Source organism: Camelus dromedarius, chromosome 33, assembly GCF_036321535.1.
Source record: "Camelus dromedarius isolate mCamDro1 chromosome 33, mCamDro1.pat, whole genome shotgun sequence".
NCBI classification, from domain to species: Eukaryota; Metazoa; Chordata; class Mammalia; order Artiodactyla; family Camelidae; genus Camelus; species Camelus dromedarius.
Window position 1 is genome coordinate 4,296,687 of NC_087468.1, and position 23,326 is coordinate 4,320,012.

General features: G+C 42.1%; 1 protein-coding gene across 10 annotated transcripts in view; it reads right to left on the reverse strand.

Annotated features, from left to right (window-relative positions):
• Positions 1-12,489: 12,489 nt before the first annotated feature.
• The window catches only part of LOC135318481 (ankyrin repeat domain-containing protein 26-like), a 71,604-nt gene continuing 60,767 nt past the window's right edge, over positions 12,490-23,326 (reverse strand). For all 10 annotated transcript variants that reach the window (XM_064481734.1, XM_064481739.1, XM_064481742.1 and 7 more), the window contains 5 exons: positions 21,184-21,549; positions 20,424-20,608; positions 18,622-18,835; positions 13,894-13,939; positions 12,490-12,764 (listed from right to left, as the gene is read on the reverse strand). In XM_064481734.1, the coding sequence (XP_064337804.1) occupies positions 12,670-12,764; positions 13,894-13,939; positions 18,622-18,835; positions 20,424-20,608; positions 21,184-21,549 (906 nt within the window). In that variant the 3' untranslated portion in view covers positions 12,490-12,669. The remainder of the gene's footprint in view (positions 12,765-13,893; positions 13,940-18,621; positions 18,836-20,423; positions 20,609-21,183; positions 21,550-23,326) is intronic.

The following is a 23,326-nucleotide window of genomic DNA, read 5'->3' on the forward strand; positions in this document are numbered from 1 at the left end:
AGAGCCTATTCTCAGTGCTCTGACCTTTAAGGATATTGACACTTCTGCACTCCTATAAAAATAACAAGTTGCAGAATAGAAAATAACCTTTGCTTTGTTGGAGGTTTTACAGGGGCACCGGGACCTGAACCACCTGGGCCTCATTTTGAGAAACTCTGCCTGAGTTTTTTTTTTTATTTTGTCCTTAGCTACACACTAGAGTGTTCATGATAAAAACGTTTTGCAAAGGGGGAGACAGCGAGTTACTATCTTATCTACAACTTTAAATAAATTTTGAATGAATGACATTTTCAAGTTAGATATCTTCTCAAAAAAAAATCAATTTTCTGTCCATAATGTTACAAATGATGGGCATTTTTCTGTGATGAGGTTTTAACCATTATACAGAGTTGGCTTTTTGTTTTTAAATCTTTTTTTAACTAATAACATTTTCTGTGTATTTTAATTTACTTCAGTATTTTAAACAGAATTGCATTACAAATATGTTTTTAATTGTATTGTTTTTTGTAGTCTTTATGTGCCATTGCCAATTATTTTTATATTACATAGAAGTTTTCTCAAATTACTCGCCAGGGGACTAAGGCAGTTGACAGTCAGAATGGTTGGAATTGTGTTCTAAGAAAAATTTCTTTCGCATAAGCATGTATGTAGTCAGGGCATTTTGTGTGTATGCAGCCTGAAGTGGGTATCGGGTATTATGCGTGTTTAGTACCTGTATATTTACTTTTTAATTTTTTTATTTTGATTTTTGTCATGTAGACTACTGTCTTGTTATAATGTATAATGTAATCTTGTCTTGGTATAATGTAATCTGTATTTGTGTACCTTTGTTTAACTTTAAAATCTTTGAATGAAATGTTTAATACTCATTAGAAAAAAATTCAAAACCTTTTCACCAAACCCTCAGGGAAAACTGCCACTTCAGGAAGGTGCCCTACGTTACAGCACAGCCCCTGCACACCTGCTCCCGGCCCCCCGCACAGCAGCTGGAGAAGTGTAAATGCGGAGAGCGAACGGTGCCCTTTGGAGTCAGGTCAGCCAGGGCCTGACTCCCAGGGATGCTATTTATTCTGCCTCTAAAGTGGGGGTAATCATGCCCACAGTTTGTGATCGCTGTGGGGAAAGTGTCTGGCATCACACCCAGCACGTAGCAAGAGCTCAGTATCACCATCACCCGTCACTGTCGTATTATTGGTCGGCATTGTTCATTACTCTTCCTCCTTATAAACAATGGAATAAATCACGAGAACGCTAGTTTCTCTATGAAGTTGGGTTTCCTAAAATCCCTTGGAGAGGCTGTGCAATTAAACTCAGTGAATGAAAAGCTTCAGCTTCAGAGATTCTTTTCTGCTCTGACACTTTTCCATGTTGGTGTTGGGAAATTTTTTTCCACTCTTAACTCTGTTTTTTTTTCTATCATCAGCATACTTCTACCCTCCTCTTTTGCCCAAGTTTCCTTCTCTCTCCCCTCCCCCTGCATATTCACGTTTGTCGCAGGGATCTCTAGGAGGCTCACTCAGGGGCTGTGCTTTGGGGTGAACTCAGCGGTGAGAACTGGGGCCCGCGGCAGCCCCAGCGAGGACAGGCCGCACTCAGCAGGAGCAGAGCTCAGGAGCCCCACACCGAGTCCAAGGACGTGACTCTGCCCTTCAGCGGGGGCAGCGGATCCCCATGAGATCAGCTTTGGATTTGGAGCTCACCGCCTCGGTGGGTTCTCGGGAACCAGCACAAAGTTTCAGCTCCTACACTCCCCGAGGAAGGGGTTTCGGAAGCTTCTGTGGGTGCGGTCATCACAGTGAGTCTCTGCTGCTTGACCTGCTCAAACAACCCTGCTTACAGATTTTCTTCCTAATCATTGTTTGGGGGAAGAAAAAGGCACTACTTTAATGTAACTGATTGTCAGACTCCTAGACTTAACTTGATTGCTGGCTATGATCACAAAGGATCAATTTTTTTCTTTTGAAAAGAATGTTTTTCACACATACTGAGTAGAAAATGTAAACACTCATGTGCCTTCATTGACCTGAATTGTTTGTGAGAAATAAAGAATGTAAGAAAAAAGTCAGTGTAGGAATTTTTTTTTATTTTAAAAGTAAAAAGGCGTTTCCAGAAGACATCTCATATTGACTTCATAATTTTAGTGGGGGAGAGTCCTTCAACCCCATACCACTCAGCTTCAATTTTTAGAAACCCCAGTAGGCAGGGCCAGGAACTTATAAACTAGGTCCTACTCGCCTGCAGTGCCCTGGGGGTGGGTCCCTCGGCTCAAATAACGTGTTCCTGCTCTTCTTCTGAGACGTGGAAATAACATAGCTTCAGCTTACACCACAGGTTTGCAGGGGAGGTCAAATCCCACAATGCGGAGACTTCTCGAAGGAGTAGGTGAGGATGTTTGGGGAGGTTATGGGGGGCTTTGCCTCCGGCGTTGGTCTGGTTTTAGTTATGCTATTTATTTGGAAGTTTAAAGCATCATTAAGGGAGCTCATAAATTGTGCCATTTGTCACAGTGGGGCATGGTTTGAGAAACTCTGAGTCGGAGTATGTGCTTTGTATAAATGTTCTTATGCCAAAAGCATTGTAAGCATTCTCTTAAATGAGTAAAACTAATTTTTTTGCAGTAATCAAACAGAAGTTCAAATATAGTTTATTAACTAAAGTAAAGAAACAGTTAAGTAAATGTTTTAAGATTTTGTTTGGACGAAAAAGGCTTTCTGGGTTCCCTGAGTTAAACCAAGAGCTCCTTCAGATTCCTGCTAGTTTAGACTGTCGGTGTAAATGACCCTATTGACCTGTAACCTGGGTGGCTTGGGGTGGTCTGGGGTGAGGGGGTGAGTACACTGTGGGTAAGAGGGCAGAGGGCTCATTACTGGAGCAGGGAGGGCGCACTTGTGACAGGGAGTTAAGGAGTCATGGGCCTGGGGAGGGAAGAACCTGCAACCCTTGTTCTCCAGAACATTTGCTCATGATTAGCTCTCACCTTTGAGGACCCACATCCCCACCCCCTCAGACCCACGTTCCCATCCTCTCAGACCCAGGTTATCACTTTGCTTATTTTGGTTGAATATATAGTGTTATTTGCCCCAGTCCTGTACCTCTTCAGGAGAGACTCAACTAAAGGAGAACCTGAGAAGACATGAAAGGCTCTCTCCTCCATCGTACTGCCTTTCCACGCCAGACCGTCCCCCTGTCCACACCAGACCCTCCCCATCCACACCAGACCCTCCCCCTGGGCTTTGTGTCCAGTTTCTCATCCAAGGACGGTCTGTGGGGCAGCCATTACATTCCAGCACCTGTGTGGGCTTGGGGACCACAGAACTGACCAGAGCAAATGAAGCTTACAATTTGCTGGGAGATACAATCAGTTATAAAGCTAATTTTAAATACAGTGTGACAGATTTATTTGGGCCTCAAGACAAGAGGAAAGACATTGTGTTTCCCTGTTTCACCTGAGCTGTCAGAGCCACGGGGGCTCCCACCTGCTCATTCCCCCCACGCCGCTCCCAGCCCTCACCCCAGCCCTCTCTCCCATGCACTTAGCACAGCTGAGACTAGGGGATAAACAGCTGCTAAGCCCATAAGTATTGTCCAAGATGACTTCAGAAGTCATGTCCATAAGTGACCGTGGGAGACCAGATTCTCTGCCAAATTACCCGTTCCTCAGTCACAGCCTAGACTCTGTCAGACCTGTGTTGTTTATTAATCACTTACTTAATATTTGGCAAGACTCAGTTTTCCTGATGAACTTGGACACAGCCATCGTGAGATCATCTGACATCTTTTCTTCTCCCTCTGCAACAGTTTTGAGATGCTGTCCCCTCCTTAGCTTGTGGGTGATGCCTCGAAGTGTCGCCGAGGTCTCACGCCATCTGCTTCTTTCAGCATCATCAGAGAACGGGGAGGACTGTGTGATCGTGTTCAACTCGGACACACGTTCGGGCGCGACAGGTCCTGCAGCTTCTCTGCAGTGGGAACCTCTGTGTGAATTTCCCAGCCAAGTGACCTTTCCGCTTTTTAGCACTTGTTCTCAATTAAGGAGCCACAATTACTTTTTAAGCGCCCAGTTCCTGGAATTAGCCTATTGATTTGTACATGCAAGAGGCAGCAGCGCTCCAGAGAGACGTGTGCTGTACAAGCTGAGGCCGGACGAGCCCGCCCGGCACGAGACAGAAGAGACCTGGTGATTTTTTGAACACAAAGTATCTTCCAGCTTGAAGGACTGAATTCACCACGTCCCCTGCAGGGCTGCGGTCAGCACCTCACGAGCCACCTCCCGTCACTAGGGTGTTGGCATCTTAGGGCCTAGAGGTTTACTGTGAGCATACTATACTTTCACTTTAATCCATATCTAGAAATTTTTAAGACCCATAAGAATGAGGCTAGAAGGGTGGAATTTCAGATACCAAGCCAGACAATGCACCTGGTGAGTAATCTGACTTCTGCCATCAGTTCTTGGGCACAAGACAGGTGGCCATTCCCCTCTACAAACAGCAGCTAAAGTCATTTATGGAGCCTCATGGCGCTGAGGGAGTCATGATAGGGTCTAGCAAAATCAGCCCTAATTGCCCTCAAATGTGCAGGTACGTTACTCAGCCAAATGGAGTTAAGGTGATGAGCGAGAGCAGCACGTAACAGAAAGGTGCTCCTGGTGACTGCTGCAAAGGAGAGTCACGTGACAGCTGGGGCGCTGCCCTAGAATCCAGCAGGAAGTGAGAAGGTCTGTGGAGGTTGCAGGTTGTAAACAGTGATGGAAGATGGCACCGTTATGGTCATGACTTGGTTCCACAACCTGATTCTTCTGAAATCTTAGAATCAGGGTCACTCTTAACTAATACCAAAGCACAGGAAGCTTCTCTGGGCTGCTTCTGCTTTCTGGAGACCCACACCCTCATTCCTTGGCCTCTCAGCTATCTTTCAATCAATCTATTAAAATGGAAGTTGATAAATAGCATATTATCCCTCCTTAGAGTTCGTGGATTTGAAATATAAATGTCTGAACACAAAGTATCTTACACTTTGAAGGACTGAATTCACAACAATCTATAATGACATAATTTCAGAATGTGTGTCAGTAGCAGATACATTTGGAGGAGGGCTGGGGACGATTTCTGAGACACACTTCAGTCAGTGCCCTCACCGCGTACAGACTTCACCACGGACATAGCAGAAGCCCTTCAAAAGAGGCCAACTTGCTAGGAAACACAAGACTCTGTGACAAAGAAATGCGGACTGTGGGTACCTGATCCTCCCAAAGTCACCCACAGCCGCTGTGAACACCTAAATTCACACCCCAAGGTATCAGTATCTGGACCTTAAGGAGGGAGAAGGCATAACAGGAGGAAAGGTCCGAAGAATGGAAAGTTTACGATCATCAAAAAAATTTTTCTCTCATTGAGGAAGATTTGCCTTTATATTGTTTGAGATTTTATAAAATATAGTATTCATCTGTTATTTGTATGCTTAAAAGTAAATAATTAATGAAAGAAAGATAACACAGCTGAGGGCTGATCTTCTATTTGCACATAAGCATATAAATCATAAATATGCTTATAAATAATATATACGAAATATGTATGGTTTTCAGTTTCAGCATTTCTTAGATTAGCAATGCATACTCCAGTGAATATGAAAATGCTAGTTTACTATACTTGAATTTTTCTTACTAGTTATTTACAAATCATAATCCATTACACATTTTGAAATTTAATTTCTAATTCTCAATTTGCCTTCATGCTTACTTAAATATCAGGAAGGAATTTCCAAAATTGGTAAAAATCCCCTAAAAAAAATTAAAGGCCCTTCAAATTTTTTCTTTTAACCAGTTTGAATTAGGCTTTCAGGGTTGAGAAATATTTGTTCCTTGGATGACATTACCACTTGTGGTCCCAGTGAAATGGCAGTCAGTCTGGGCCCTGCTTTGACTGAAGCTTTGGCCTGAGAGTGGAAGACCTTAGAGGTGAGAGACATACCCATCAACACAGCTACACGGAATTACACAGCCTAACGCTGCACTAACCGCCGTTTAAAAATGAAACTTTAGATTTACTCCTAGGTATTGTATTACTCTGGGTGCTATTTTAAAGGGGATTGATCCTTTACTTTCTTTATCTATTGATTCATCATTAGTGTAAAGAAATGCAGCTGATTTTTGAACGTTAATTTTGTAACCTGCTACCTTGCTGAATTCTTCCATCAGCTCTAGTAGTTATTGTGTGGACATTTTAGGGTTTTCTATATATAGTAACATGTCACCGGTATATAGTGACACTTTTACCTCTTCTTTTCCAATTTGGATCCCTTTTATTTCTCTCTCTTGCCTGATTGCTGTGGCTACGACTTCCAGGACTATGTTGAATAGGAGTGGTGACAGTGGGCAGCCTTGTCTTGTCCCAGGTTTTAGTGGGAAGCTTTTGAGTTTTTCACCTTAACGTTAAGTGCTATGCTGGCTGTAGGTTTGTCATATATAGCGTTTATTACGTTGAGGTATGTTCCCTCTATACCCACTTTGGTGAGAGTTTTTATCATAAATGGGTGTTGAACTTTATCAAATGCCTTTTCTGCATCTATTGAGATGATCATGTGGCTTTTGTCCTTTCTCTTGTTGATGTGATGTATCACATTGATTGATTTGCATATGTTGAACCACCCTTGTGTCCCTGGGATGAACCCCACTTGATCATGATGTATAATCTTTCTTATGTGCTGTTGGATTCTATTTGCTAATATTTTGGTAAGGATTTTTGCATCTGTGTTCATCAGTGATGTTGGTCTGTAATTCTCTTTTTTGGTGGTGTCTTTGCCTGGTTTTGGTATCAGGGTGATGGTGGCTTCATAGAATGAGTTTGGGGGTATTCCCTCCTTTTCAATCTTCTGGAAGAGTTTGAGAAGGACTGGTATGAGTTCTTCTTTGTATGTTTGGTAGAATTCCCCGGTGAAGCCATCCGGTCCTGGACTTTTGTTTGCAGGGAAGTTTTTTATTCCTAATTCAATTTCATTTCTAGCGATTCATTTGTTCAAGTGGTCACTTTCTTCTTGGTTCAGTCTTGGTGGACTGTATGTTTCCAGAAACTTGTCCATCTCCTTTAGGTTGTCCATTTTGTTTCCATATAGTTGTTCATAATATTCTCATATGATATTCTGTATTTCTATGTTATTGGTTGTAATTTCTCCATTTTCATTTCTTATTTTGCTTATTTGTGCTCTCTCTTTTCTCTTCTTTGTGAGCTTGGCCAGAAGTTTGTCGATTTTACTTACTCTTTCAAAAAACCAGCTCTTGGTTTGATTGTTTTTTTCTATATTTTTTAAAATCTGTATTTTACTTATTTCCTCCCTGATCTTTATCATTTCCTTCCTTCTGCTGCCTTTTGGGGATTTTTTGCTCTTTTTTTTCTAATTCTTTTAGCTGGTGGATTAGATTGTTTATTTGAGGTTGGTGGGTTTTTGTTTGTTTGTTTTGAGGAAGGCCCGTATTGCTATAAACTTCCCTCTTAGCACTGCCTTTGCTGCATCCCATAAATTTTGTGTGGTTGTGTTTTCATTGTCATTTGTCTCAAGGTATTTTTTAATTTCAACATTGATTTCATCATTGACCCACTGGATTTTTAGTAGCATGTTGCTTAATCGTTATGCTGTCATTAATTCTCCTTTGTTTTTCTGTAGTTGATTCCTGGTTTCATGGCATTGTGGTCAGAAAAGATGCTTGAGATAGTTTCTATCTTCTTAAATTTGTTGAGGCTTCTTTTGTGCCCAAGTACATGATCAATCCTAGAAAATGTTCCATGTGCACTTGAAAAGAATGTTTATCCTATTTTGGGGGGGTGTAAAGTTCTGAAAATATCCACCAAGTCTGATTTTTCTATTGTTTCATATAATTTCTCTGTTACCTTATTTATTTTCTGTCTGGAAGATCTGTCTAGTGATGTTAATGTGGTGCTAAGTCTCCGGCAATGATTGCATTCCCATCAATTTCCCCCTTTATCTTTGTTAGTAATTGTTTTATGTACTTAGGGGCTCCTATATTGGGTGCATATATATTAATGAGTGTAATATCCTCATCTTTTATTAATCCTTTAATCATTATAAAACGTCCTTCTTTATATTTCTTTATGACCTTTGTTTTAAAGTCTAGTTTGTCTGAAATCAGTAATGCTACTCCTGCTTTCTTGTCATTTCCATTTGCATGGAATATCCTTTTCCATCCTCTCTCTCTCTCTAGCTATGTGTGTCCTTCTCCTTAAAGTGGGTCTCTTGTATGCAGCATATTGAAGGTTCTTGCTTTATTATACAGTCTGCCACTCTATGTCTTTTGATTGGAGCATTTAGTCCATTGACATTTACAGTAATTAGTGATAGGTGTGTGTTTATTGCCATTTTGAACTAATTTTTGCAGTTGATTTGGTATTTCCTCTTTGTTCCTTTCTTCTTCCTTTTGTGGTTTGGTAATTTTCCTTTGTATTATCATGGATTTTATTTAGTTTTTGTGACTCCCTTGTAAGGTTTTGGCTTGTGGTTACCGTTTTTTTGTAAGTCTGTTAACCCATTAGTATAACTGTTTGTATTAAACAGATAGTAGTATAAGCTCAAACCCATCCTACTGAGAACAAAATATTTTAAAAAGAAGAAAAAAACTCTATATTTTCTTGCTTCCCTCTCCCACACCTAATGATTTAGATGTCTTCATTTACAATTTCGTGTTTATTCTATTTGTAATTCATGGTAGTTATCAACTTTCCAGTTACAGTTGTCTCATTTCTGTAGCATCCTGCTTCTTCTCTATTTAGAGTAGACCTTCCAATATTTCGTTCAGCTTGGGTTTAGTGTTGCTAAACTCTTCTAGGTTTTGCTTGTCTGTGAAATTCTTTATCTCTCCTTCTATTCTAAAGGATAACTTTGCTGGATAAAGTATCCTAGGCTGCTTTTTTTTTTTTTTTTTTTTTTTTTTTTTTCATTCAGGACTTTGAGTGTATCTTGCCACTCCCTTCTGGCTTGTAGTGTTTGTGTAGAGAAATCAGCTGAGAGCCTTATGAGGGTTCCCTTGTAACTCACTCTTTTTCTCTTTATGACATAAGATTTTGAATGCTTTTTTCCCTAGAAGGTGTTTCATGTACAGCATATATGTGAGCTGATACTGGTTGTGGTATTTTAATGGGAAAGAATTTCCCTGCTGTTCTAGTTTAGAGGGAGGGAGGACAGTGACCCCTCCTGCTGTGTGGGTCACAGAAATGACTAGACAACAGGAGGTGGCCCACCTGTGTGCCCGATCTGTCTTTTTGAATACTTTCCCTGGAGTACAGCCACGTCTGTTTGTCATTGTCAATGACTGCTTTTGTACTATGCACAGCAGAAATGTGCAGTGGTTGCCTCAGAGGGAGACCATGTAGACAGTGGAACTGGGAATCTTTGTACCTGGCCCTTTTCAGAAAATCCATGCCAGTCTCTGCTGCAGAATATGGGGAGCTTTCAGATAACCCAGAGATGCATGGAGGCAAGGAGGGAGGCTTGGTGGTCTGAGGAGTTGATGTGAGCATCTGCTGGCGGCTACATGCAGGAATACTTTAGCCTTCACCTTCAGCATTTGACAGGACGTATGAATCACGTAGAGAGAAAGAGAAAGAGAGAGAGAGAGAGAGAGAGAGAGAAAGGAGACACTGGATCTATGAAATTACCAAATTATGAGTCGACAGGCAAATCATTTCCTCATGAGCCTAAGTCAGCTTTGAATGTGCAGCTTGAGAAAAACTTGGCTCAGAGGTGACTAAAAGGTCCCTAAAGGGATGCGTCAACCAGGCCAGCAAGTGCTGAGCAAGTCCAGTGAACTCCCCACCCTCACTCCCTGGGCGGGGCACCTCCCCAGGGATCTACACTGGGCTGGACCTACTCCCTGAGCCCCCGGCCTGAGGCATGTGGCCGTGGCGGTCGGTGCGGGGTGTCCAGCTCATCTCAGGCATTGCTCCGGACATCTGGGCCGGCTCGGTGGGAAGGCAGTGGAGGAGATGGGTCAGCAGGGCTCCGCCTGAGTCAGGGCCTCTCTGCCTCCTGGCTTGGTGGGGTCCTGGGGTGGCGTGGTTGGGGGGAGAGGAGAAGGAACCTTGGCTGCAGAGGAGGCATGTTGGGGAGCACACCTTTCCCAGGAAATCCCCCAAACACCTGTGAGGTGTCCCTAGACAGTAGCTCCCAAATCCAAAAGCAGCTTTGTTTTCATATTTTAGAGCCGAGAAAGGGCTTTTCAGGCCTGTGATTAAACAGTGAGCAGACAGGGAGCTTCATGGGATTGAAGTGTCTAAATATCACCTACTCTTGCCCGATGCCTCCCAGCTCGGCCTCTGTCCCTTTGTGTCTCATGGGCCCAGGCCCTGCTTGTCCCCGCTGCCCTGCCTGGTCATGGACTTCACCCTATGGTAAATATTGGGATGGCTGGCTTTCTTTTTAAGACATTCAGATGGTAAAGTACAGCCTCTGAGCGCAGTTACCAAGTGTTAATTAACATCTTCCCCAGGCTGCCAGCTCACTGGTCAGAGCCTGGAGCTGTGAGCCTGAATGGTGGGCCCTGCAGGGCTGGGTCCCCACAGCTTGGGACCCTGTTTCTGGGACTGCCTGAGAAAGACCTTTGAGCAACACAAACTTTATTTGGCAAGATCAGACTCCAGGCTGCGCAGCCACAGGGGTGAGAGCAGGCGGTCGTGGTGACAACCTGAGCCGGGGCACTGAGTGTCCCCCCGCTGTGTCCACACCCCTTTCCTCCCTGTCATCTGTTTCTCCGCTGTTTCCAGACTGCTGAATCCTCAACTGTCCACGTCAGGCTGACCACTCACCAGGTGGGCCTTATCCTTGAATCCCAGGGACTGCTCGATTGCCGCCCCAAAGCCCACAATTTAAGTTCAGAACCTTTATCACGAGGGTCTACAAAGCACTGGCTATTCTGTGCCAACTTGCTAATGCACAGAAGGAAGAAAATTCAGGATGTGGAGAGAGCTCTCCCCAAAAGCTTCCTCTGTGAGATGGACACCTGCCACAGCCAGTCACCCCTCCTCATCCCCCCGGGATCCCTCTGAAGAGGTGCACAAACCAGCCTGTCTCTGGGGAGGAAGAGCCCATGTTGGGCCCTGTGCTGGGCATTTGACAAGTCCTGGGCATCTTGCTTGATCCTCCAATCATACCCATTTTACAGATGAAGAAATAGGCACAGAGAGGTTGGGGAACTTGGCCAATGCCAGACAGCGGCGAACGGATAGCACAGAAGCCACAAGAGGCGGGACAGACCCAGCAGGGCAAGCATGGCGTCCTGTGCAGACAGGCCGCTGGCTCCTGCCCAAGGGCTGTGAGGTAACAGGAAGGTGCCCAGCCTGCCCAGAGGGGCCAAGCTGGGTGACATGGGTGGGCAAGACCAGGATGACGTTGACAAGACCCTGCTCGTGACCCCTCCCCGACTGTAACCGCCCCCTCTCCAGCTTGTGCTTCCACTAAAGCTACCAGCCGCCCCGAGGAGGCCGGGCCAGGCAGCTGGGGGACAGAACCCGCCTGCTGGGCCAGCGCGCCTGCAGCGTGGGCAGAGGTGTGATATGGCCGGCCCCGAGGGCTGTGATGGGCGGGGTGCACCCCAGTCTTCTCGAGCGGAGTCACACGCTGGCCCCAGGAAGCCTGGCCACATGACCTCCAGAATGAGGCGATTTGGACTTGCTGTTGAATGTGAGCCAAGTCACTGCTGCTTCTGGAAGCAGAAGGGAGCTGAGCTTAACTGAGCATCCCCTCCCAAGAAGGGGCACCACCTCTGGGGCACATCCCGGGTCAGCGGGGGTGGTGCCCTGATGTCACACGAAGGGCGGGGCATCGCCTGCAGACGCTGCGCGGGGAAACGGCTTGGCCCTGTCTTGTGGGTGCATTTGTGAGAGAACTTCTCTGAGGATCTTAGGCTGAGGAAGAGACCGTAACAGGCTCAGATAGACCCAGAAACCCCCCACACGCTCAGATACACACACATGCACCTCAAGACACACCACAATCAAACACTCACAGACACTCAACAGCACTACACGAGCCTTCAGCCTGGTGGACGGCCTGAAGCCCAACAGCCCCAGGCAGACCTGCGACCCCAGGACTTGGGGAAGAAATGGCAGGAACCACCCAGTACAAGGCCCTGCAGGGCCCATGCTGACTGCCCACCTCAGCCCCTGCCTCACCTAGTCCTGCCTTATCCTGGGCCTGCCCTTTCCTGGACTTGCCTTCACATGGTCCTGCCCTCTCCTGGGCCTGCCCTCTCCTGAGCCTTCCCTCACCTAGGCCTGCCCTCTCCTGGGCCTGCCCTCTCCTGGTCCAGCCCTCTCCTGGTCCTAACCTCTCCTGGGCCTGCCCGCACCTAGGCCTGCCCTCACGTTGGCCTTCACTATCCCGATATGCCCTCTCCTTAGCCTGCCCTCGGCTGGGCCTGCCAAAAGCTCCAAAGTGCTGGGTTTTATTCCCTCTGCTTAAAACTTAATGAGATGCAGAGAATTGTGGTTTAGAATACTACATCAATTTTAATCATGCACATATAATATAAAAATATTTTCCTTTAATAAACAGTGTCAATATCTTGACGGGAAGTAACTAAAATGTGAGGCAAACAGCCCAGCAGGTAAATGTTTACTTTTCATCTTGTAGATCAGACACTTTTTCTTCATCATCTCCACATGTTCTTCACGTGCTTTCGAAACCAGATCTTGACTTAGACTTGACTTGTCCATTAAGCCTACAAGAGAGTCTGTAGGACTTAGATTCAAGTTCAATAGCAGCTGGAAAGAAAGTGAAAGAATTAGATTCTTAAAATACTTCATAGGTAACTAAATGTCAGTTTATTTTTTAAGAAAAGCTGAGACTTTTCTAAGTTTTAAGAAGAATGAAAAATACCTATATATGATTACAACACAAAACCCAAGATTACTACTCTAGACTTTGCCCAGGGCTGCATGTTGAATTAACTGCTCCTGTGGCTAAGGATCAGAGCGCCTGGTTTTCTCACTCTTCATTCATTTACTCAGCAACCATGTGCTAAGGCACTGTGTCAAGCACTGGAACCACAAGATGAAGATGACAGAGTCCACCCTGAAAGATCTTGTACTGTAAACTGGAGAAACAGATGAACAGGCAGTTTCGGTACAGAGACATAAATGCCATGACAGGTATAAAAGAGGGCAGAGTTGGAACACTCAGAAGGGACGTCCAGCTTTGTGTCAATATTGTCCCCTCTTTGGTGGCCGTGATGTGTAAGCAGATACCTGAAGGAGGAGGAGAAAGTGTGGGAGGGAGAGGCAGGAAGGGCGCCCGCAGAGCTGGGAGCAGTCTGACCAGCCGCTGGAGCACAGGGGCAGAGCAGGGGAGTAAAGAGATACGGCTGAAGACTTTGGCAAGAGCCAAATCGATGTGGGTGTTTTTCTTCCAAGCTAAGGAATTTGGAATTTTTCCTGAGGGCAAAATGTTAACCAGTGACAAAGTGAATGACAGGAAATTAATTGTCATCCACCAGGGGACAGGTACATGAACTGTGATTGCTTGAGTCTGGGTTTTTTGCCTCAGTCACTACCAGAAACTCGAGAAGCTGATGACCTCCATGCTTTCTGAGAAGAGGTCTGTGCACAGGTGACAGGCCCACGGGGACAGCAGGAGAGGAAGGACACAGCCAAAAACATAGAACACAGACTTCTTGAGATTTTTTTAAAGCTATGGATCACGAGGAATAAATGAGGAATCAGTGTATTTATCATTATGAATGAAATTAAGCTTTGACAGTTTTCATTAGCTATGTGTAAGGAAAAAATTTAACATAGTATGTTATTCAAACAATAGGAACAGGTGCCATTTACTGTTTACAGTGTAGATCGGAAATCAATGTCTAAATTTAATTCAGAAATGTTGGCAACATACCTTCTTTTAATTCTCTAGCTATATTATTCTCCAACTTCTTCCGCATCTGAAATAAGTCAAATATGATTTTTAATGTTTAAGTTAAACAAGAAACACTATCACAGGAATGACAGCTAGCTTATGAAATGTGGCCTTTAAATAATACTTTGAGACTTGACCTAACTTGGGGGTTGCTTAAATAGAAAAACAATCACAGGAATAAAATAAATTCCTACTTACTTTCATTTTAGATAATAGAGAACATATATCTGTAAGGTTATTTAGATTCCCCTGATGGAAAGCACAGTAAACACTGCCCTGTTGGATACACATAATCTCAGAGGGCGATGCCTGATCTTATTAGCACAAACGTTTAAACAATTCAAGTCATGTTCTACACTGAATGCATTACTTTGCAGCTCTCAGAAAAACTGCCCTTTATAAAAGTTTAGTTTTTTTAAAGTTAATGGATTTTTCCTTAAAGTGAGCTTTCCATTCCTGCACTTTTAGAAAACTAAAATTTTAAGGTCTGTTCTATGCTAATGTTTTTAGCACAGAATCGTAGATGCATAAAATGAAAAAAGGGTTCTGTTATAATGTCAAGTGAAAGTTCTACTGGCAAACAAGTTAAACAAATGTATTTTGCTCTCTGTACATGACTAAAATATTTATATCAGAAAATCTGCTTGAAGAAAAGAAAAGGAGAGGCTAGTGCCAGTTTTCAAAGTTGGTTTCTGATTCACAACTTCCTAGAGTCAGAAACAAGGAAAACAATACATAATTCTTTAACTGTAAATTTGTTTCCATTCTAGAAATTAGGGCCAACTTTTTGAAACTCGACTTAATTAGTTACGTATTTAGTTATGAAATGTGTGGGGACATTTCAAACTACAAGTGTCCCCATCTAGAGTGTTCTTTTAAAATCTGTCTTATAAAAGTCACCCGCTCACTAAACAGGGTCTAAAATAGTACATGAACATAATAAACACTGTGGTGATAACAGCGACACGAGAGCTGAGGCCTTTGTAAATGTTAGGTGCAAAGACAAGATTTTGGACTACCATTTGCCAGTATTTTCAGGGACTGTTTTCCATAACTGTCTGACAAGAGCATTCTGGAGAGGCCTTATGCCATCAACAACGTGACAACAGTGCCAGGCGGGTCCTGTGAAATGAAAAACGCCTAACAGATGAAGGGAGAAGCCTTTACCAAAATAATTTCATATAAACATTAATGTAGATCACACTTTTACATGAGTTGAATGTAAGATTACTACCTTTTCCTCTGCAAAGCTATTTTCCTAAATAGGTACTTCTGAGACCCTTATGTTTATTTCTAGGCGAGGACCCCCATGTCCAGATGGTGGAAGTGGGCTGAAGTCCAACATTAATAAGGAGAAGGCACCTGCAGTTTTACTTAAACTTTTCCATTTAACAAAAACACAGAAAGGTGAGAAAATCATACACAGGAAGACAATGTATCAGCCAGTTTCAACTCTAATGGTTTTTAATTAGGAGGATTCTCTCATAACTGGCAGTTTGCAGTCTATGTCCCATAGAAATGGAAGGTCCCACTGGGGACACTGCAGGATTGAGGTCAAAACTGAGGTCACAGGCTGGAAGATAATGCTGCCCTCTCTTTCCGAGATCAATTAGATAACAACACACTGGCCGCACACATATACACAGACGTTCATTTCCAAAGTGAATATATCTTCAGATTACTGATAATTTTAAGTTAAAATTTGGTATCATTCTTATTTTAAATGTTATAAAAATAAGTACAATTCCAGAAATGTAATAAAATCAAGTCATTTAACCACTTTGATTCATTATCCTGTTGTAAATAGGTTAATGTATGAAGGAAATGACACTTGTCAGTTTGTAACTATTAAATACATGTATTTTGCTGCAGAGAAAAGAAATGAGAAAGAATTTGTTGATCAAGGAGCTAAAAAATTAAGTACAGAGAAAAAAGTGAATGAAAGAAAAAGAACTGGAAGAAGTTGAGTGATTGTCTTTCAAAAGATAACACGCTTCCTCATTTGTCCATTCAGACAAAATGAAATGAGGGCAGGAGGGATTCCACAGAGCAGAGAACTGATACCAGAAACAAGGTTACTGAACTCTATCTCCACCTTATGAGAAGTGAGCTTAACTAATGTGATAGTTTGATTCGAATTAAAATTCAGAGTGGACGTGCCCTGCCTTGGAAGCCTACTTTTAAAAGAAATGTGACCAGATTCTGCTGAGACGCAGTGCTGTGTCATGTAAAAAGTTAAAGTCTTAGGAATATTAATCGTTTTAGCTCTGGTGCACTGGTATAGTCCCATTTAGAAAAAGGGCTGCTAAACTGAATGGACATTTGAGAAGTTTAAAAATTACTTAAAATAAATCATTAGAAAAGCTTGAAAGTATCAGTAATGCACCAAAAGTCCAAAATCAGTGTAAAATTTAGTCTTCCAATTTAAAATAGATTTGAAGGACATTTATTAACTATTGTGGCCATGCTTCATGTTAGGCACACCAATACTTAAAAACTCTTGAACATAAAAAATCTTTAAAACAGAAATTTTGCCTGTTATAATATTGTCTGGAATCCATTTTTAAGTTTTCAGTTCTCAGAAAAAAATTCTATGTGCAAGAAAATCTAACAGTGATGTATCTGCTCAGGCTAATTTTAACTTTTTGTATTTTATAGTAATATAATTAAATAACACAATTGAGTAAAACTGTAAAATTGCTTCTGACATGTTGGACAAAACATCCCAGAAATAAACTAGAATGTGAAATCTGAGGGTAAAAGTTAGCAAAACAGATACGGGGTCCATCTGTTACCACTACAACGATATCAAGGGACAAGGCTGTACTTCATGCAGCAGTAAGAGAGGCAATAAACCCAAGTGTTATGAGCTGGAAAAAACTTGCTTCGACAACCAGCACGACTGAAATCACAGACTTAGAGCAACACTTCTGTCAAGTTAGAAAAAAATGCGGAGTAAGCTGGAACTTCACAGTAAGTAACAGTCCAAAATGTTAAAACCTTGCAAATAAAGGAGAATGTTAAAGTCAATCCCAATGCCATTTTTAACATTTTGCTTTCTAGAACCATAGCTGAAAAGCTGTGCAAGTCTGTTCTTTTGTTAATCCCCATGCAAAAACCCATCCCTTCCTGTCATTTTAAACAGTATGTTCACACCTCTCATAACATTACTTTATGTTTTCCCAGCAGAAATAATTACATCCCTAGCAATTCCAGAAGGCACCTTCTTTCTCTAAGTCTGACTAAGAAATCTGTAAACAGTAACTGTACAATAGCTCCTGTGAGGCGCCCGGTAGTGCTGAGGAAGCCGTGTCTCTGCACCCAGACAGAGCGGGGCTTGTTAACCTCCCTGCTAAACCTAGCATGATTCGGCCCCACGGCCCCACAGAAGAACTACATGTACCTCGGAACTACAACACTGAGTTTAAAATAAATCATTTTCCAGTGTACCTAGAAGTACTGAAAAATAGACACCTCTTTCCTCCAAAAACATCAAATGAAAAAACTGTCCTCAGGAGTCTTCTCCTGCATTGCTTTTGCACTCACACTCTTCCACCATCATCCTGTAAAGTGACCCACTGTCGACTTTTTGGTGACAACTAATGAAAACATTTCGAGTTTGCATCATGCTTAGCCGCTGACAGAAGTGTTAGCCATGCATTTTTTTTTAACACCACGCAGTCTGGTTTCATGACTCTGAAGCACTTAGACTCAATTTACCCACAACACTGTCTACGGAACCTGAGCTTTTTTCTTCTTTGATTTATTATGACATGAAGCCAAGTGAGAAGAAACAGGTTGAGACCTCACTTAACAAGGGCCCGTGCTACCCTTCTCTGCATCAGGAAGATCATGAAAACACCATCAAACCATAAACCAACGCGCACCGATTTAAATGGCTATTTTAACAACGATACACAATGAAAACTACTTGTAATTTAAAGACTCCCTATCATTGCCACCTCGGTATTCCTAACAGGTGAGGGAAAGACAGAGACATAAGTGAACTTCATTTTAAAAATTTAAATATTTGCTTTACTTGACTACATATTTAGAAATATTCTACAATTGCTCAGTAAGACATTTTATAACAATTAAAATAACTGCTATAAGTAAAATAGCAATTAAGGATGTACTCTTACAGAAGAAAATGATAAAAGTTTTAAACTTAAAAACAGAACTTAATGTTTTTAGTGTTACAAATTTATTGAATTCATAAAAAGAATTCATCTTGGATTCCTTTAAATAAAAAACATCCGTATGTGGTTAAGTATCTCAATGCCAATTATTTACTTATGCTTAGGGGTAGAAAAACTGGGGTGTAACAAAACTTGAAAATGACTATGAACTAATGCCAAACCGAAATCAATCAGAAACTAAGCCAAACATTGGAAAGTGTATCTCTAGTCATTAGGCAATAATACTTAACTTCTAAAATAGAATTTAAAGTGGAGCTTTTTAAGAAATCTAAAATTTGTCAGGTTAGTTGCATTTATTGAATAAAGTTAATGACAGGTGTCTCCTGAAAATTACAAGTCCAGGGACTTTAAAAATAAAATTTCTGTCTCCTTTCTTTATTAGCACAATTAATTATGGCTTTTACTTAGTGTGCAGAAGTCAAATAAACAACTCAGAATTTCATCAAATTAAAAACAAGAATTGTATCAGAAATCTGAAACCCAAGGGAAAAAAGATAATATAACTAACCCTGAACAGATCGCTCATGCTAGTTGAAGGATCTGAAAAATTCCTTAAGTTCCTTCTTCGAGTAAGACTCCTTTCGGGCTCCAGGCTAGTACTAGAACTTTCATCAGAAGGCGGTCCGTCAACAGGCCGTGCGGGAACAGAGCCGAGGAGGGAGCTCTGGTGCTGCTGCTCCAGCTGAAGCTCAGTGCTCACTGCTGCCAGCCTCTCATTAGCCCTGCGAGGATCGCAAAGCACAGATTTCATTCGTTTCATTTTCTTCCTAAGTGATATGTATTTCTAAAGTTGCTATAATAGTAAACAGATTCTCCCATTAAACTGTTTTGACACCAAAAATACATCAGCGCAGACCTACTGTAAACAATTACAGTTTAAAACTGTCCTAAAGAAGGACGTATATGCCTGGGGGGCCCTTAACTAACAAGTACTTCAAAGTGGGGAGAGTCAGAGATGGAGACGCCCCCCCAGAGGATCCCCGCTGCCTTCTGCACTGGCTGCATCTAGACATGTTCACCCTCAGGAAACCAGTTTAGAAATAAAAACTACACCATCCCTCAAAGCCATTTTCAAGCATTTGCTTTCACTCCCTCTTATATACACATTTCACTCACTACCTGGGAGACATTAAGCACGCGGCACTGAGGAACAGTTTAGAGCCACCACCTCTGGGGGGCACCAGGCGGCAGAGTTGATGGTGGGAAAGTACTACGACAGCGCCAGGGGCAATTTCAAGTGTCCCCCAATGTCCCAAAGCTCACTTTGTTACTTTGCTTTTACCAGAGATCTACATCAGCACCTGTTTTCCATAACCAAAAAAAACCTCAAGTGGATTTTCACTTTTATAAAAAAAAAAGCAAAAAGCCAGAATAGCACTGGGTGCTTGTTTTAGCCCGAGCCATCAGAGGGGCAATGAGCACCCCGAGCAGCGAGAGGCCCCACCGAGCTCCTTCCCCAGAACCACACTCAGTATTCTGGCATCACGCCGCCACGGCTTTGGACTGTGTCTGTGAGCGCCTGTGCTTTATGCATATTTATTTCATGCATCCACCAGCAAGATGTGTCCTAAGGTAACTGCCCCTTTGCTTTACACCGACAACTTTCATAGGAACACTCTACTTTTGGATAGCGGGGACACCTGTAGCTTGTAACACTGTTACTCAGTCACCGGAGGTGGGACCTGCCCTTTCTGTCAACCACACACCCCCTCGGGCAGGCCACCATATTCTTTTTAGCCACTTTGTGAACCACTATACTGCCCTTCACCCCGATGTTAATTTCCCTGTTTCCCAAGCACGCCTTGACGTAGCGGAGACAAACTTAGAAGGATACAGCACTTCATCTCAGTGCCCACGAGCGGTGACACCAAATATCACAATCAAGAAAGTAAATTCACCAAACACCAGAATGGGGCCCCTTGGGTTTAAGTTGTACTCTTCCAAAATACAGTTAATTCTAAACTCATTAACATTTCTATTTATGGGAATTTCAGCTAGAAATTTTGTGATAATATGGCTGTCTAAATTACAAAGTTTGCAAAACCCCTAGCTTAAAGACTAGATCAGGATAAATATATGCAAATATAAAACATAAAGTCATGTAAAAGCAACCAAAGGCAGCGAGATGCAAACTGCCCTGGACTGACATTTTAAAGGGGAGTTCATTTACTAACATTTTCCAAAATCACACTATCTATCTAGTCAGCTCTCACTTGCTGCTCACCTCATGAACCTGGCTCAACAAGAATGATGCCTTAGAGGCAAATTAGTGACCTAAGTTATTTCCTATAATTCTACGTTTTGACTTACAAGTTTAGTTGACTTTCCAATGACATTCTATTTTCTAGCTCTGCCAGGTACAGCTGCCTGTATTTTTCCAATTCTTTTTCATTAGCACTTTTCAGTTCAGGCTCCAGACCTTTAACTTTGTGTTCCACTTGACTTACTGAAGCACGTTTATACTCTCTTAAGATTTCTTGAGAAACTGCTTGTGCCTACAGAGAATTAAAAGGACACAATTTTAAAAATAATTATAACCTGAGTAATTACACTATATTTCTTCCCTTTAGTTTTGAGTCAATGATTCAGAGAGCAATTTTAAGTGTGAAAAAAGCGCTGAACATTAAAATACCTATCATCAATGTCAAGTGAATTAAATCTGAATTATGAAATTAAAGTTGAATCACTCATATTACTACTCATGTAATGTGATAGTTCAAAGAATAATAGGATCAATCTAAACTTTTAAAAATTGAACAATACAACCTAAGAGTAATCCAAGAGTGTGGTACAGTATTTGAATCACAATATATTCTTTTCCTCCTAGTCATCTTGATTTACACCAATTGGTCTTAAAAGTGATTCTCTAGTGAGAGATGTTCTGAAAGATAAATTTAGTGATAGTAATGATGGAAACTGAATTTAAAGGGAGTAACAAATGCGGCCTTCCTTCCAGAAATCTACAAAACAAACTGATATCTGGGAAGTAGAGGAAACACATAAAATGTACACATCAGAACTGTAATTCTCAGCGAAGTGACTTAGAGCACGTTACAGATCAATGATTCACCTGTAAGAACTGGCTGATTTCTTCCAATTTTTCTGCAATATCCTGTCTTGCTTGCTTTTCAGTCTCCTGTTTGTACCGCAAGACTTGACTGAGTTCTTTCAGTTTTTCTACTACATCCCGTCTTGCTCGCTCCTCAGTCTCCCGTTTGTACTGCTCCACTGGACTGCGTTCCACTGTGTTCACTTTTAGGTGATGTCTGAGGTGCACTACTTCTTCTTCCAACTTCTTTTTCTCCTCCTCTAGTGTGTCAGATTTCTTTTGCAATTCTTTTGTAGATAGTAACTCCTTTAGAAAAAGTTGAGTTTCTGCACTCAGATGGAGAAGTACTGAAGATGTAGATTTCACTTCTGCTGGAAGATCAGCATTCTGCATGAAGATAAAATTGTTTGGTAATGAGGTTAGCAGACTGAGAACAGCCTAACTCCAACCCAGCATCAAAGGTTGAAATAAATTCAGTTACAATAAAATGGTATCTGCCTTGTGGAATGGAGAAACTCAAATTACTCAGAAAATCAAGAAAAAAGTTCAAACCACCAAGAGTCACAAAACAATACTGTTTACTGTCATCGTCTTTGTTATACATTTGTACTTGATTTCACACTCTGCACTGTAATCGGTTCACGTCTTTCCTACATAAAATGACACAAGGCACCTCTTAGTAGAAAGTCTTACCCCTTCCTCCCCCAAGTCTTAACTCTCCATGATTTTTAAAGTTTTAGGGAGATCATATTGAGTTACTTAGGGCTGAATTAATAAATGCCTCCCAAAACAAGCCTTTGAAAAAACGACTGCAATTAATACATCTTACAAATATGGGTTCTCATGCCATAAGCCTTTCTCTGAACCACAGATATTTTATGCTTGTTTGAATTGCATTCCAAGCAGCAATGAATGATTTGCAGAGTTAAGAAGTCCATCTCCTAGTATAGTGGTTTAGTAAGGTGATCCATACATTTTTCTAAACAAACAAAACAGCCTTAATTCTTGTAATCCTTTGTGGCTCTCCACAAAACAAGAGAACATACACAAAAATAAACAAAAAAAAATTTGCTGGAATTTCAGTGACACTGACTTGGGAAGAACTACTTTCCTTCAGATAGAAGGATTATTTGGTAAGACAAGGCAGGCGGAGTTGGTGGTTGTAAAACATCTCTGAAACTTCCCCTGTGAAATTCCCTCCCCTGAACTATGTACTGGCCTCAGTCAACTGGTTCCTAGGGGACAGAATGTGGGGGCACTGCTGTGTGATTTCTAAGACTAAATAGCTTCTGACTTTCACTCTGTAGGGACGCTCACCCTTAGAACCCAGTCACCACGTTGTGAAGCCCAGGCCACCTACTGAGTCCCTGTACACGCAGCTGTCCCAGCTGATGACCCCAGGGAATGTCCTTAACCAAAGCCAGCTCCAACTTCCAGATATGAGCATGAACAAGCCTTTAGATTATTCTAGTGCCCGCTTGATGCCAAGTGGAGAAGAAATGAGCTGGCTCCACTGAGCCTTCTCTAAACACAGATTTGTGAACCAAGCAGATGCTGTTTTGAGTCACCAGGTTTTGAGGCAGTTTATTATATAAATTATTAGCAATAAATAACTGGCACAGACACTGATACTAAAAATGGGGCACAGCCATTAAAAAAGAACCCAAAATGTGGGGATGCCTTTGCACCTGGAGGTAGGTGAAACCTGAACAGATGTACAGAAGAGTAAGAGTGAAAACCCAAAGTGTCCCCGAGACTGTGAGTGGAAGCCTGAGGGCCCTTGAAGGGCTGAGAGCGACGGCTTCTAGGCCAGGGAAGAAAATGACGCTGAAACCGGAGGAAACGGGACTCTTGCTACCGAACAGCTGAAAGTAAAATTGATGAGAGAGAGAAGCTAAAACAAACAAACAAAAAGATTATTAAATAGAAAGGAACCAGGACTCACAGGGTTCAAATATCTGTATCCCATTTAAAGCATCTCCACATGCCCAACTGTCACATAATGGGTAAGCAGAGAAATGGCTTCCGGGCTAAGATCAAATCTAGGCTGCTGCCAGGAAAACAATCTAAAGATGAAGCCAAGACTTTGTTAAGACCTTGGAAAGATTTAAGGTGCCGCCTCAAATTCCTTTAAAGATCTTAAAAGCATAAGAATTTCAAAGGC